The 16,701-nt window shown below is 37.7% G+C and overlaps 1 protein-coding gene across 2 annotated transcripts in view; it reads left to right on the plus strand.

Annotated features, from left to right (window-relative positions):
• The window catches only part of chst15 (carbohydrate (N-acetylgalactosamine 4-sulfate 6-O) sulfotransferase 15), a 29,813-nt gene extending 17,111 nt beyond the window's left edge, over positions 1-12,702 (plus strand). For both annotated transcript variants that reach the window (XM_084097368.1, XM_084097369.1), the window contains 7 exons: positions 6,020-6,849; positions 7,945-8,284; positions 8,576-8,719; positions 9,371-9,527; positions 9,692-9,848; positions 11,462-11,609; positions 11,772-12,702. In XM_084097368.1, coding sequence (XP_083953494.1) covers positions 6,421-6,849; positions 7,945-8,284; positions 8,576-8,719; positions 9,371-9,527; positions 9,692-9,848; positions 11,462-11,609; positions 11,772-11,956 — 1,560 coding nt within the window. In that variant the 5' untranslated portion in view covers positions 6,020-6,420 and the 3' untranslated portion in view covers positions 11,957-12,702. The remainder of the gene's footprint in view (positions 1-6,019; positions 6,850-7,944; positions 8,285-8,575; positions 8,720-9,370; positions 9,528-9,691; positions 9,849-11,461; positions 11,610-11,771) is intronic.
• The last annotated feature ends 3,999 nt before the right edge of the window (positions 12,703-16,701 follow it).

Consider the following 16,701-nt stretch of genomic DNA (forward strand, 5'->3'; position numbering starts at 1 on the left):
TATGTGAAAAATGTCCTGCTGCACTGATAAAGGAACATCACAGCATCCTGGAACCAAATGCTCATTCAAGAGTATTACCAACCCAACATAGCAACAAAGGCTGCGTCCGAAATCGTTTACTCTTGAGTAGGTACTTATTTTGAATAAGTAATTACTTCACGACCGCTAAAAAAGTATGTTCTATATAGTATGAATGTGTGTAGTATGAATTTATTTGTCCGCCATGTTGTCATTATCATGTGACCTATATCAGCGTCCGCTATGTCGCTTCAAGGCTATTCATGAATCTTCTCCTGTGTTCTCATGGGATAGTAAAGTATCCATCATATGCACACTTCAGAATCTCGCCGGAAGTAGGTCATCAGGGTACTTTTTGCCTAATGTTTTATGAGTACTGTGAATTCAGACATACTTCTTTTCGGGGTGTTCTGGAAACCTGTTTGAAATAGTGATAATATTTTTAAAGGGATAATGAACTGCATTTTTATTAAAGGGATATTTCACCGCTGGAAAGATGAATGTGTATTGAAATTGGGTCATTTATGTTGTAGAAATGTGAAATTATTTTAGAAGTTGGTGCCTTCTAGACTGAGAAAAGCCAGAAAATGTATTTTTGGCCCATGTGGATGAAAGACAACAACTCCCAGAATGCACTTGCTTCGCTGCCCTACGAGGCCACTCCCAAGCCACGCCTAGCGGTTACAGAGGGCAGTATAGGAAGAAATTATACAACTAGGATACTAGTTGACTCGAAACTGAAAAGACGCCGTTTTATCGTGAGATCCCACCCCCTATGGGCAGGACAAAAACATGCGGAACTAGCTCCTACTACTGGCTGTAGTCTCTATAGTCTCTGTCCAAAAAAGCCTCCGATACTGCAAAATGACGTTTTTTTGCGTCATCTGAGTTTTTTTTCCAGACACACAATACAGAAATCTCTCGTCTCAGGGGGACATGATGGAGGTAAGCACGGTCATTCGATACTACCGGGTTTCTACTGATACAAAGCTTAATGCTAATCAGTGAAGTATCCCTTTAAACACTTTACAATGTTCTCTGAGGTCTACTTATTAATTATGATGTTTTTGTTTTAATGTAAAAATCTTGCTAACATCATAAGTAATAGGCTTGAAGTAATAACTCTTGGTTGTGGCAAATAAATAAAGTACTTGGAGTTAAAACACATACAGTGAGGAAAATAAGTATTTGAACACCCTGCTATTTTGCAAGTTCTCCCACTTGGAAATCATGGAGGGGTCTGAAATTGTCATCGTAGGTGCATGTCCACTGTGAGAGACATAATCTAAAAAAAAAAAATCCAGAAATCACAATATATGATTTTTTAACTATTTATTTCTATGATACAGCTGCAAATAAGTATTTGAACACATGTCTATCAGCTAGAATTCTGACCCTCAAAGACCTGTTAGTCTGCCTTTAAAATGTCCACCTCCACTCCATTTATTATCCTAAATTAGATGCACCTGTTTGAGGTTGTTAGCTGCATAAAGACACCTGTCCACCCCATACAATCAGTAAGAATCCAACTACTAACATGGCCAAGACCAAAGAGCTGTCCAAAGACACTAGAGACAAAATTGTACACCTCCACAAGGCTGGAAAGGGCTACGGGGAAATTGCCAAGCAGCTTGGTGAAAAAAGATCCACTGTTGGAGCAATCATTAGAAAATGGAAGAAGCTAAACATGACTGTCAATCTCCCTCGGACTGGGGCTCCATGCAAGATCTCACCTCGTGGGGTCTCAATGATCCTAAGAAAGGTGAGAAATCAGCCCAGAACTACACGGGAGGAGCTGGTCAATGACCTGAAAAGAGCTGGGACCACCGTTTCCAAGGTTACTGTTGGTAATACACTAAGACGTCATGGTTTGAAATCATGCATGGCACGGAAGGTTCCCCTGCTTAAACCAGCACATGTCAAGGCCCGTCTTAAGTTTGCCAATGACCATTTGGATGATCCAGAGGAGTCATGGGAGAAAGTCATGTGGTCAGATGAGACCAAAATATAACTTTTTTATCATAATTCCACTAAACGTGTTTGGAGGAAGAAGAATGATGAGTACCATCCCAAGAACACCATCCCTACTGTGAAGCATGGGGGTGGTAGCATCATGCTTTGGGGGTGTTTTTCTGCACATGGGACAGGGCGACTGCACTGTATTAAGGAGAGGATGACCGGGGCCATGTATTGCGAGATTTTGGGGAACAACCTCCTTTCCTCAGTTAGAGCATTGAAGATGGGTCGAGGCTGGGTCTTCCAACATGACAATGACCCCAAGCACACAGCCAGGATAACCAAGGAGTGGCTCTGTAAGAAGCATATCAAGGTTCTGGCGTGGCCTAGCCAGTCTCCAGACCTAAACCCAATAGAGAATCTTTGGAGGGAGCTCAAACTCCGTGTTTCTCAGCGACAGCCCAGAAACCTGACTGATCTAGAGAAGATCTGTGTGGAGGAGTGGGCCAAAATCCCTCCTGCAGTGTGTGCAAACCTGGTGAAAAACTACAGGAAACGTTTGACCTCTGTACCAAATATTAACATTGATTTTCTCAGGTGTTCAAATACTTATTTGCAGCTGTATCATACAAATAAATAGTTAAAAAATCATACATTGTGATTTCTGGATTTTTTTTTTTAGATTATGTCTCTCACAGTGGACATGCACCTACGATGACAATTTCAGACCCCTCCATGATTTCTAAGTGGGAGAACTTGCAAAATAGCAGGGTGTTCAAATACTTATTTTCCTCACTGTATAATTGACAGGATAACGGTGTTTCGTATAAACGAATGAATGAGCATCGTTTTTCGCAATGTCGTTCTTACATTCATTGTTCATCATCTTTATCATTCACCTGTGAACCATGCCTTTAAAATTTCTAAACGGTAAATCTTTACTTTTTTTTATTTTTAAATGACACGTAGTTGTGCACAAATTACACACTAAACACATAACTTTGTAAATGATAACAGAATTTTCGTTTTTGGGTGAACTATCCCTTTAACCTGTAAGGACCCTTGAATTGTGTCGGCTTTGCATAAACAACATCGAAAGCATCAATAGGCTTGCACTTTGTAGAGCTCCTCACTTGTCGTTTTGATTGGCAGGTATAATGATGAAGCTTCTCTGAATCACTAAGCTGTGGACTGCTGTGGCGTTCCCGCAGCGAGTGTTCATTTCAACATTAACGCATCCTCTCTCTGTCCCGGGCTCCTCCTCTACTTCAGTCAGATCCATAATGAAAACATGCTCGCAGATGCCACCTCCCCACACTTAGAGCTGGGTTTGTTATTCTGAAATATATTTAAAGTGGCAGCACACGTCAGCCCAACCCCATGCTAAAATCATCAGAAATGTAACGCTTGTGCTTAAAATAAACACCCACGCTGACAGCGATGGAGGTCCTCGTTGCTACGCTTTACCTCAAACTCTTATTTTCGGCACCGATAGCGAGACCTCACTTATTTTCAATCAACTGTCACTAGGATGTAATTTAAGGTCAGCGTACACATACAAACACTCCCAGTGTCTATTTTTCCATAGCAACACTGATCAATGACACCTGCCTTCATCTCCATGGGAACACACATGTCCTCCTTTGACTACCTTCCCTCTTTTTCTTTCATTACTCTCTCTCCATTTCTCTGTCTATCACCCTCTCTCTCTCTCTGTCTCTCTCTCTGAGCGTTATACAAACCATTTCGTGCACAAATAGGAAATTATCTATCATTTATGAGACCCACATCTATTTATTAGTTCAGCATGGATTACTGTGGTCTGTGTGGGCTTCAGTAGTCACATTTCTGTTAATGATCTCCCCAAGGTAAATTTAACCACAATTAGGCGGTAAATAACAACCCTGAACTGTCTGAAGAAATGATGAAGGCAAACCCTCCACCAGAGGATCCTGGCGGCCCTTTAATTTGCCAAAATAAAAGGAAGAAACTAAAACAAGGCAAAAAATGTTTTTTTTTTTTTTAGGTTTTTAAAAGCCCTGCTCTAGAATTTCCAACCCCGCATATTCAGCAATAAACAAGCCATTAGGTCTACATTGAGGAGAAATGCTTTGCTGTTCAGTTTTGTGTTTTTCCCCCACCAGCCTGATAATCTCTTCCAACATTTGTAGGAAGAGATTGCAAGGAAGTGTCCTTGAGTTTAATACAAACACACAATTACAAGGAAGATACATAATTAGAGCATGCTGGTCCTAAACATTCACTTGCGGACATTTATCAAGAATGAAGCCATTAGTTTTAGCAAAGGAAACCCAAAACAAACTGTCCAATGGATAAAAAAATACAAAAAAAAATACTATTATTATAATAATGATATTCCCCTAAAATAACATTAATTAACATTGCATAATATAGATTTGTATTATTTTTTATATAAATTATTGTGAAATATTGGTGATATGTAGACCTACATTATAATGAAGTGATACATATAGCAATTTTTATATTTTTTCAATGTTTTATCCAATAATTAATTTCATGATTATGAAGCGTCTTGCTGTTTAGTTGTTGTTTTGTTTTTGTTTTCATGGACTTTTAGTTCGTTTCTCATTATTTCCTGTTTCCTTGGTTGTCTTGGATACTAAATATGTTTTCATTGGTTGTCGTGGTTATTCATTGATTTCACACACCTGTTCCTGATTTAGATCATTAGTTTATTCAGTATATATAGTCCTCAGTTTCAGTTGTTCTTTGTCTGGTGTTTACTGCGGTCTTTTGTTTTGTGTAATAAAGTTACTACTGCATTTAGAGCCGCTACTTCCACTACTCCTCAGCCTAATCACTACAGTTACTTCCTCAGGTGAATGCGATTTCTGTCTATTTATCATAACTAAAATTTTGTGGTTACTGAAACTGGTTACTGTGGTTTGATAAACCCTCTTGAGGATATATATATATATATATATATATATATATATATATATATACACACATACACTACTGTTCAAAATTCTGGGATCAGAAAGATTTTTTTGAAAGAAAGAAATGCATACTTTATTCAGCAAGGGTGGATCAAAAGTGGCAGTAAATAAAATGTATGTTTCAAATAAATCCGCTTCTTCTGAACTCTTTTCATCAAAGAATGATTTGGAAAAAAAAGTATCAGTTTCCACAAAAATATTAAGCAGCACGCCAAATCAGCATATTAGATTGATAATTTAGCTTTGTCATTACAGGAATAAATTACATTTTCAAATCTATTAAGATAGAAAACAGTTATTTTAAACTTTACTATCATTTACAATATTACTGTTTTTACACCATTTTTGATCAAATAAATGCAGCCTTAGAGAGCATAAGAGACTTCTTTAAAAAAAAATACAAAAAAATCTTACCGACCCCAAACTTTTAAACAGTAGAGTAAATGGTGTATACTTGTATGCATAAATACTTCTATCTATACAACTTCTGCATATAGATACTTCTAAGACACCAAACCTTTGGTTTTCGACTTCCTTTGGAGTGTTATACCTTAAATAGAGCAGGTCAGACCCCCTCAAACCTCCCTGCACTTCCATCTCTTTTCTCTGAATTTCTGCTTCAATTTCACAACACATTTCTTGTATCATTGCCAGGAATGGAAGAAACCGTAAGTAAGAGAGACACAGAGAGCAGGAAAGAGAAGGAGTGGAGGTTGTCAAATAAATGTATCTATTAGCTTGCAGCTGGTCTACTGTGTTCTTAATTAGGCCTGTCCTGAGGCTATAATGTCTAAATGGATTACGCCCTAGACTCTCCAAAACACACATACACTGTGCAGCCGTACATGCATACCCACACACACACACCATATGTCACACAGTCTGTGGCCTGTATGATGTTCCTGCCATCCTTTCTCTGATGCTTATCCAAACCCCATCACAGAGTTACTGGCATGTGTGAGAGACAGAAACGGAGTATTACCAACATCCACTGCTTTCTAGACTCAAATCAATGAACCATCTTTGTGTATTTACGGTTTATTGCTCTTTTTTTTGTCTTGCAGGAATAGACCTTTCTGTTATCTGAGCTTCTGTTGGGGCGTTTGTGACCTTGACAACCAAATCTGCACTGTGTTTGTGCTGGTGCGCTGTCAACCCCACTGCCGCTGTGTCATTTGTGGCAACTAAATTGAAGGAGTGCTCCAATCGTCTTGCCCCTCGCCACGCGTGCGGGAAGCCCTGCTCATTCCACTGTCTGTCTTCCTGCCCACAAACATCCCATTATAAACAATGACCTGAAGCCATATAGCATCTGCTCCATGAAAGATGTTGATTTCATTGGCAAAACACCGCTCTTTTGGGTTATGGTGCACTGAGCGGTATGATGGAGCAGACCTCATACATTAACTCACATCGATGCGATTCACTTTATATGCAAAGTGAACACAACTAACGTAATACAAAAATGGACCACAAGCATGGCCTTCTAAACGCCTTTGATGAAAAACTGGAGTACTACAAAAACAAGCCCAGCAACAGGTCGATGAGTGTATGGACTTTCATAGAGAACAACAGAGCACAACATCAAGCATGGGGCCCATGGACACTCTGGTCTGTACGGAAAATCAAAATCTTAAGCTTCCTTTTTGGACTAACAGTCACCGTTCTAATCATGGCGTCTTACATCTTGACGAGGGACCAGAAAGGGCTCTTTTTAACGCCGTCACCGTATCACCTTACTGTAGTGTCTCATCTGGCACAGCAACCTCTTAATCTGTCTTTCACTACTGACAACACAGTTGTGAGAGAAGTTGTGAGGAGGATTGTAGCCAAAGTGGATTTCAGTCGTAGAAGAGTGCCTGACCTGGGAGAAGTGAGAGAGAAAGAGGCAAACGTATGTGCATTTGAGTTACATTGCTATATATATAATTGCAAAATATGCTTGATTTTTTTTAACAAATAAAAGAAATAAAAAAAAACAATGAAAAAAAAACACATTGTTGCTTCATTGGACATTGTCCAGGATCTCTGGCAGAAAATTAGGCCCATAGCATTAAAATACAGCAGAGTATTTCATTTTACACATGGGGTACTTTTTTTTTTATCCCTCTATGGTCAGATGGAACAAAAAAAAAAAAATGCTTTTTTTGGCAGCAAACACTTAATATGGGTTTGGTGCACACAGGGATAACAAAGTACCCCATGTGTAAAATGAAATACTCTGCAGTATCTTTAATGCTGATGGCCTACTTTTCTGTCAGAGGTCCTGGACATCTTGTTCAGAGACATGGCATCATAGATTTGATCAAATACCAACAGATCAAAAATCAAAACCTGACACCCTCTGCTAGAAATCTTATAACGGGCCATGTTTGGATCTTCCTGACAGGACAGTGATCCAAAAACAAACATCAAAATCAAAACAAAAATGGGTCACTGAGCACAAAACCAAGCATCTGCAATGGCCATCCCAGTCCCCAGACCTGACACTTTGAATTTTCATTAACAATGCAGATTTATTTTTTACAGCCATCTTTGATCATATTTACCAAGGGGGCAAATAATTCAGTACTGTAAATAATATCATGCCAAACCAAAAACGATTTCATAGCTCATGATAATGCCGTATCATTTTTATAAAAATGGGTGGCAAACTTAAATTACATAGAGTTTTAAAAGTCAAAGGATATGTCAGTAATTCATGAGTTGAACTGGAAAGTTCAAACAGCATTTATTTGAAATATAAATATTTTATAACCTGATAAATGTTTTTACTGTCACTTATGATCAATTTAATGCCTCCGTACAGAATAAATGTATTCATTTCTTAATGAAATCTCAATAAAGATCAATAAAATCTTACTGACCCCAAACTTTTGAACTGTATTGTATAAAGCAAATACACACCTTCATAGATAAACATGTGCAAGCTACACTCTGTCAAATCTTAGTTTACTATCATAAGCCTTCTGGTCTTTCTCGTCCACAGATATTCACTGCAATTCCTCGAATATTTCTTCCCAATCTCAAGAACCCCTGCTGGTATGAAGAATTCTTTGGGAATATAACAGCCGATCCATATGGGAAAAACTTGTATGCCCTTTACTCAAAGCGCTTCCAAGCAATATATGACCACCTGCGCAGAGCGTTTCCAGCTCACCTGCATCAGCATGCAGGTAGACATTACCGCCTGCGCTGCCTGCCCTTCTTTTACATCATCGGCCAGCCCAAATGTGGCACCACAGATCTCTACGACCGCTTACGGCTACATCCAGAGGTCCATTTCACCACGATGAAGGAACCACACTGGTGGACACGAAAGAGGTTTGGTGAGTTTCACAAAAAAAGATAATTTGACCATCGGTTTAAAATGTGAATTCATGATGCTGGTTGGTCTTTGTGTCAGGAAAATGTCCATCCCTCCCATCACTCCCATTTTCTTACAATGCAAAGCATCTGCTTACTGTTAGACAGATCATTGGTAGGAAGAAATGCAGCAGAGTAAGAAATGCTCCATCACATTTATTTTATGACACAAATTTTACAGCTACAGAACAGATGCCACGTAATTCTGTTTGCAAACTTTGAAACAATTGTTCTTTGTTTTCCCCTGGTTTAAGGTATCATCAGGTCAGGCAATGCTTTTCAGAACCCCTATCCACTGAACGACTACCTGGATCTTTTTGACCAAGCAGCCAATCAGATTCAAGATCACTTGATGAGCAACTCCTCCAAAAGCCACAAAAAAGTCAACATCATAATCGGTAATAATTATTGCGTTTCAATCGTGTTTTAGGTTTAGTTACTTAGGCCCTTTCTTTAAGGCAGGGATTCGCAAACTATTTGTAAGCTGAACCTCTCTGACCTAAAATATTTACTTGAAGTACCCCCTGAAAAATTAAGTTAATAGTTCAAATAATTAACAACACAATGGCATGTTCATGGTTCTCTGATGTCGGTTAATAGTCCCATGACATGCAGGTACAGTAAACAAATAAATATTAAATTTTTTAGTAAGTGCTTTATTTTGATTTGTTTTTATTTTAAGATGATTTATTTTAATTTTACATTTCTATAATTTAATGAATTACTAGCTTTCCATCAACTCATGAACTTTTGAGGCTGCTGAAAGTTCTCCAATTAAATTCACATCGTCTATAAACCCAGACTTTCTCATTAGAGGTGCCAGATGTTATAGTCAAGGTCTTTCCTCTTGTTATGAGTCATACCAGAGGTATTAAAATAAAATTAGAGGCCTGAGAAATTAAATCAGCAAAAAACAGCCCAGACAAAAACAAACACTAATATCATTCATCAGATTATCCCTGTCTTCAAATGAAATATCAAGTTGGTTGGGATCAAGCAGGATTGTAAACTTTTACTAATAATCTCATACACATTTTTTTGATTGACAGGTGAAGCGAGCGCATCCACAATGTGGGACAATAACGCTTGGGTTTATTTTTACGACAATGGAACGGGTGTGGAGCCTCCTTTTCTGGTGCAAGACTTCATTCATGCTGTCCAACCAGATGCCAGATTCATTGTGATGCTCAGAGACCCAGTAGAGAGGTACTAATCCAATTTTCAAATATTTATATTTACAGTATATTCATCAGTATCACTATGTTCGGATATCATAACCAGTATTAGACTACTGTGTGAGAGATGCTCTTTAGATTGCCCTCTTACCTTTTATTGTGTTTGTCTGTGTGTATTTGTGTGTGAGAGAGCAGGCTTTACTCAGACTATCTATACTTTGGCATGGCTAATAAATCTTTGGAGGATTTTCATGAGCGAGTATCAGAATCGCTGCACCTGTTTGAGGGCTGCTTGGCTGAGAGGTCCATCCGTTCCTGCATTTACAACACCACTCTCAACAACCTGATGCCTGTGAGTGCAATATAAATCATGATCATTACCTCACATGTAAATATTTAATATGATATTGCTATCTTAAAGGGATAGTACACCTAAAAATGAAAATTCCATCATTTACTCAACCTCATGTCGTTCCAAACCTGTGTGATTTTAAAGAGATGTAGTAACGATGCATTGAAAGTGAATTGGGAACAGGGGCTGTCAAGTTCCTAAAACGATTCCTTCAGCTCATTAAAATGTTATCTTCTCAACGATAGATGGATGTGTCTCACCAAAGCATCACAGTTGGTAATTCTCATTAGGGATGGGGCTCAAATGTGGCTGGTGTGAGTCAGAGTCAGATTTTGTTCAATGTGATATGATGTAATTGGTTCAGCCACCAGGTGCAGCCGTGTAGATAAGATATTGTATGAGCTGTTCTGGCTCTTCCCCAAAGTTGTGCAGCCAGTAGATGATCTTCACCTCTGGAGAAAGCTGTTGGAAGGTGAAATGAAAGCAGTTACAGAGAAATCTAAATGTGTTTTGAAAAGTACATTGTTTTTCTGCACTGATCTGGGGATTAAAGTCATGAATGTTTGATTTATGGCTGTGATGCTGGTTGATGAACCAGAAAAACTCTGGATTGCTGCATCATTGCTGCTTAGTTGTAAATTGGATGCAATATAATACAAATAGAGGGTTGTGCACCATTCAGAATTGAATTAAGAATGTCTATTATATTCCGAACTGAATCTGAACTGAGGTATGATTTGAATGATTATTTCATTATAACTAAATTGTCATTTTGTGCACCATAGTAAACCATTTATAGAATTTCCCAGATTTCCCTGATCTCCACAGTCTTCAACATTGACGCAAACAACAATATACAGATGGCAATATTTATTGGTATAAATGTTTTCTGAAAACAGTTGCGTGGTGGATTTTTTTTATTTTTTATGGCTGAATTTTTTTTCAATCAACACATCAAGGAATTAAATAATAAAATTAGTTGTAAATTTGTCTCAACTTGGAATTCCTACTCATAAATCAAGAGATAAGAATGTTGTCTACTCCTTATATTATAATAGAATATATTAAACGCATATCAGAAGTGAAAAGATATAGCCTAGTAACTATATCACCATATGATATATAGCAATACATACAATTCTGTTATAAAACTGAAAAAATTAAGAATTGTCTCATGTTTTGTTATACTGAACCTTTGGGTCCCTCTGTTGGTGAACACAAACTAATGCATTCACTTCAACAACTCTCCTAATGATATATATTGTTATGTTGAAGAACATAACAAAACAGTCAAAACGGAACAAAAACTCTCAATTTCCAGTAATAAAAAGGTTTGAAAACAAGCAGTCTTATATTTACAGCAGAAATAGGGGGACAATAGGTTGAGAACTACTGTACTTTTTCTACTGTAAATGTGTCTATTTTGTGTATGCATTACTACCACTATACTGATACTATGCATTGTTAGGTCTATGTTGGGAACTGTGCCTTTTACTGTCTATTTCTGAATCTCTTTGAGCTACTTGTCAATGACTAGCACAGTTGGTCTGTTCAATTGTGTCTGTCATGAATTCCAAAGAGTGTAGCACTGTATTTCTCCTCTGTATTTGTAGGTGAGGCTTCAGGTGGGACTGTATGTCATTTACCTGCTGGACTGGCTGAGTGTTTTCAGTAGAGAGCAAATTCTCATCCTACGACTGGAGGATCATGCTGCCAACCGGAAAATCACTATGCGGAGAGTCTTTGAATTTCTTCAGTTGGGTGAGTTTCGTAGTTTTCATGCTTCTACATACATAAAGTATGATAATGTGGGTCTGTTTGTTTAACCTCTGAAGTCTTCATAAATTTGTCATCATGTGCAAATAAGTGCAAGTATCTATTATTTCCCTGACCGTGTGTTTTTATGCTTCATCTACCCTTCAGGTCCTCTTACTCTGCAGAAGGAAGCAGACATCACAAAGAGTCCCGCTTCAAACACCAGACGACCAGCCAATCGAAATCTAGGCCCAATGCTGCCTATAACCAAGGAGATCCTGCAGAACTTCTACAGGCCTTTTAACCAGCGCCTGGCGCAGGTGCTGAAGGACCCTGCCTTTCTCTGGACGTAGCCCTGATGAAGAGGGAATGAACAGACATGGATTATTGTAATAGATAAAAGTGAAACAAATTAAACTCTAGGCTGGTACTGGGTGGCTGGTATCACATTTGGCCAGAATTTAAATTAAAGCAAACTTCTTCTAGTGATACCACTGACTTTATTTTTATTTATTTTTTTGCTTTGGTTATTGGTGCTGGACACTTTCATTATTGCACTTTGATACTCTGAGAGTATTTGGTTACAATGACCACTGAGAAATTAACAATTTATTTAGTCAGTATGACCACTGAGAAATTAATAGACGATTTATTTAATGTATCCGTTATATGGATCTGGAAGGTTTTTCAACAAAATTAAAGCATACATAAACCGAAAAGGCAGCATTAAGAATTAACATACACTAAAAACAACAACAAATAATAAAACATTGCTGTCAATGTTTTGGCTGTTATAGCTTTAATCTTTAAGAGTTTAGCTCTAAGGAAAATGTGAGAGGGCCAATTGTTGCCTGAAAAGTCAGAACGTCACCTCTGTTCAATATAAAACAAGACAATATAAAGGATTGTGGAAACAGAGCACAAAAGCCATCCTGGACATTGCACTGGGTGAATGACATCTGGTGTCACTGTAATGTAATTTTATTGTTGTAATCTGTTATTGTGACTGTACAGAGATCAGGGCAAGAATAGATTCATTCCTACTTGATTCAACTTTGATATCTTCTGATTGAATTGCAATAAATAGTGTTTTTTAATAGTTTTTCTCTAAAACGCAATAATTTGTCAGAATAAATAATAATAATAATAATAATTATTATTATATATTATTGTTATTAAAATTAATCATAAATCATTAAAGTCACTGATAATATACATGGAAACTAATATTAATACAACACTTTCCAAGGCTGTCAATAGATTACAATAATTTATCACTCATAAGCTATATTTCAGAAATGTTGATGTAAGATTATTAGTAAAGTACCCTAACAAAGACTGTGAATATTAAGAGCTTTTAAAATGGTTACTGGTGAAAATCTACTAAAAATAATGAAATATTTGTAATTTAGCTTCAGGCTATATGCTGCTTGCAATTTATTTTTGTAGAATTGGCAATCCCCCAGTTTCACAGACAAGGTTTATGCCTAGTCCCAGACTAAAATGCAAGTTTGAGCTGTTTTAACTGAAAGCAACTTGAAACTTCAGTGCCATTGTTTTGTCTCAAGATGCAAACCAGTAATGTGTTTTTCTTTTCTTTTCTTTTTTTTTTGCACATTTTTAACAGCTACTTAGATGCCCTAATTGAACTAGGGCCTAAAAAATCCTGGCTTAATCTAAACCAGGGATGGGCAACTTCGCTCCAACCCTGAAAAAATCAGCTGCCTGTAATTTTCTAGTAATCCTGAGGACCTTGATTAGCTTGTTCAGGTGTGTTTGATTAAGGTTGAAGCTAAACTCTGTAGGACAGTGGCCCTCCAGGACCGAAGTTGCCCATCCCTGATCTAAACCCTGTCTGTGAAACCAGGCCTATATGTTTACTTTCGAATGGCAACCAATGGAGAAAAGTAATTTCTCACCTCTTCAGTGCATTTAATGAAATGCTATGTCCTTCATGACATCTGATGATGATTTACGGATAAGGATGGAGGAGCAAGGGAACATAACATGTTTTGGTTCACATGATGCCCTTTTTCTCCAATCCACTTTCTTCTTGGTTTTTTGGCGCATCACATCCTGTGTGCATATCGCCACTGTGCTGTTATGTAGTCAGGGATTATTTAAGATCCTTTTTTCCCCTCTTTTTCTTTTTTCCAAAATACATACACAGTTGCATTCACTTACATGTATTTTTTGTTTTTCTGCTCTCTCTCTAAATCCTTCAGTGCCCAGGTATCAGATAGCACTACGTGTTCAGCTTCTCCACGCTGAACCCCTTAAGATCTAGAGTGGGGCTGAACAACTTTTTAAGTTCCCCTGTAGTCAATATTCTCCCATAAACAACTTAAAACGTCAGTGGTGAAAGGCATAGTTCATCATAACATCGTGATATACGTAGCCTACATAATTCACCGCTATTGTTAAATGTATCTGATTTTTCATTTCAACATAAAAATATATCGGGATAGCTGGCTTCTCTTTAGACTAACCTGCTTCGCAGTTAATGAGAAAATCATTAAAAAAGCCCACCTGCACATTGACAGGATTGCCAGAAATACCATCAATTTCAAACCCGTTTTTGAGACTGTGTTTTCTTCACTGCAGTTTTAAGGAGAACATACTATAAAATAGCAATGGTGTTATGAATTTGCACATGGTTTGGCTTAAATCATATTAAAAACACCATAGACATATAAACAACATTAAAAACTTGATTATAAACTTGAAACTTTTAATTAAATTCTTTTGTCTAGACCTGTGCTATATTCTATCATCTCTATTAAATTCATAACCCAATAAATAGCCAACATCCGTATTCTTCTTACCCTTTTTTGGGGATATGCTCTTTCTATCCTCCATATTCCTATTTTAGATAGCCTATTGTTTCTTTCACATTACAGTACTCACATAAACCATTATCATGCACTCCAATTAAAAACAACGATGAGCTCAGTTACAAATCCACTTTGGTGACGCAAATGCCATTGACGGTGGATCTCACTGCGTTATCGTCAAAGGGGAAGTCGTGGTCGCAAGGGCGGCGCTCGTGAGCGCTCTACGGCCTCATGGACTTCATCAGCACGCGGCGGCCATCTTGACATAAACACGATATTCGTGAGTACTGCGTATTCGGACGTTATACTCATTTGATGTTTAGTTACTATACACAGCATAAATATAGCCTACAGAATTCACGCTGAGACGAATAATATAAAAATATGCATAGCCGTGTAACATTTGAGAGCGATAATATTTTGAACCACAACTTACATTTCTGTTGGTTGCTCAAAGGTATGCTTCAGAAGTTGTGGAATATATTTCATAAATCATGGATTACAACTACTAGGATAAAAGTGAACTTTATTCAGACGTTGCCATTCCAGCGAAGATACTCTGGACTGACAGGTGAGTAGCCTAAATGATGACATGTTGATGTTGGGGTGAACGTCGAAATGATCATAAATACGAGTTTCCTAGTTAAAAATTGGACACGAACGCCCTCTCAAGTCGTTTTTCCACTGGGAAGCTCGGGGCTTATTTTGATACCCAATCCCGATTTGGGCGGGCTATTTATGGCAGTAGGAGAACGATTGCTGCACGTGGCATCAAAGTAATTAATCCATATTTAAATATGAATAGTCATTCGAAGGGTGTTGTATGAATTATAGACCCCTTTTCAGTTGGTAAACATGGTGACGTTTTTTGTGGGCGGAGCTTAGGTGGAGGCAGAACTGAGGACATATACATATTTAGATGCCTATGGCTATAACTGTACTAAATGGTCACGTACAAGACTTGTGTGGTAGCCTATGATCCGCAGTTCTGCCTAGCCAGCGCCACGGCCAGGCACAAGACGACAATGTAAAGAGTGACATTATGGTGCAATTTTAATGATGTGAATATTTTCTAGAAATAAAAATTCCAGATACAGCATATTTTAACTATGTATTTGATTACACTTTCTTACCAGGTTCTTCAAAAAGTCTAGTCACAATCAATCAAAACAATAGATGATTCACAAATAATCACAATAATTTAGAAAACATTATGCGATAAAATTTCAAATGGGAGCCTGTACTCTGTCAATTCTTGCACCCAACAACACAACAAGATGACATTTAATAACAATAATAATAATTTAAGCTCCTTATTATGTAGCCGAATCTGTGCTGGTTTGCCGCCTCCAGTTTTCCGTTTGTTTTGCCTCCAGCTAACGCTGTGACGTAATTGTGACGTCGGCGCAAAAGGGGTCTGTCGGTACCATAGACTGTAAAAAAAAAATCATCTGATATGGGTAACCAAACAGTTGATGGGGCCCCATTGACTTCCAGAGTATGGAAAAATTACTCTGGAAGTCAATGGGGTCCATCAACTGTTCGGTTACAGACATTTTTCAAAATGTCTTCTTTTGTGTTTAGAAGAAATAAATTCATGCAGGTCTGAAACAGCTTGAGGGTGAGTAAATGATGACAGAATTTTCATCTTTGGGTGAACTATCCCTTAAAATTTGGATCATGGTGCCTTATGCCAAAACCTGAATTTTCAGACAGGAATGTTGTTCCAGGATCAACAAAATATGTTGACTTCGGAACATGTCTTTCTGGGCAAAATCAGGATGTGCTTCTTTATGGTAGGAGGATTTAGCCTATGGTTTTAATTCCAACCATTATCACCACTAGGGGGCAGAAAAGACCAATTTAAAATATCATGAAACCTTGTGGCACCTCAGCAACTGTACCTGAAACCAAACCAGTTAGTAACGCCAAGAAACATTGATAGCAGATATTCTCAATCAAACAGGTCCAGAGACTGTATGTACAGTATGGGTCAGGGTTTGTTTAATGTTGAAGGGACCAAATGTCGTCACAAGAATAGTAAAACCTAAATTCTCATGGAATATGGTGTATAAAAAGAATAAAAACAATAGAAGTCAATGGAAAGTCCCCACCAGATAAACATGTCAGTGTACAATAATTATTTGGACAATAACAGTTTCCAACCATTAATCAAGGAACTAGCTTGACAAACTGTTAAATCTACCATGTAACATATTTTACAATAATTCTAAATGTGAAAGTTAATTTATATTTGGAAAGAG

Source organism: Abramis brama (genome assembly GCF_963993115.1).
Source record: "Abramis brama genome assembly, chromosome: 21".
NCBI lineage: Eukaryota > Metazoa > Chordata > Actinopteri > Cypriniformes > Leuciscidae > Abramis > Abramis brama.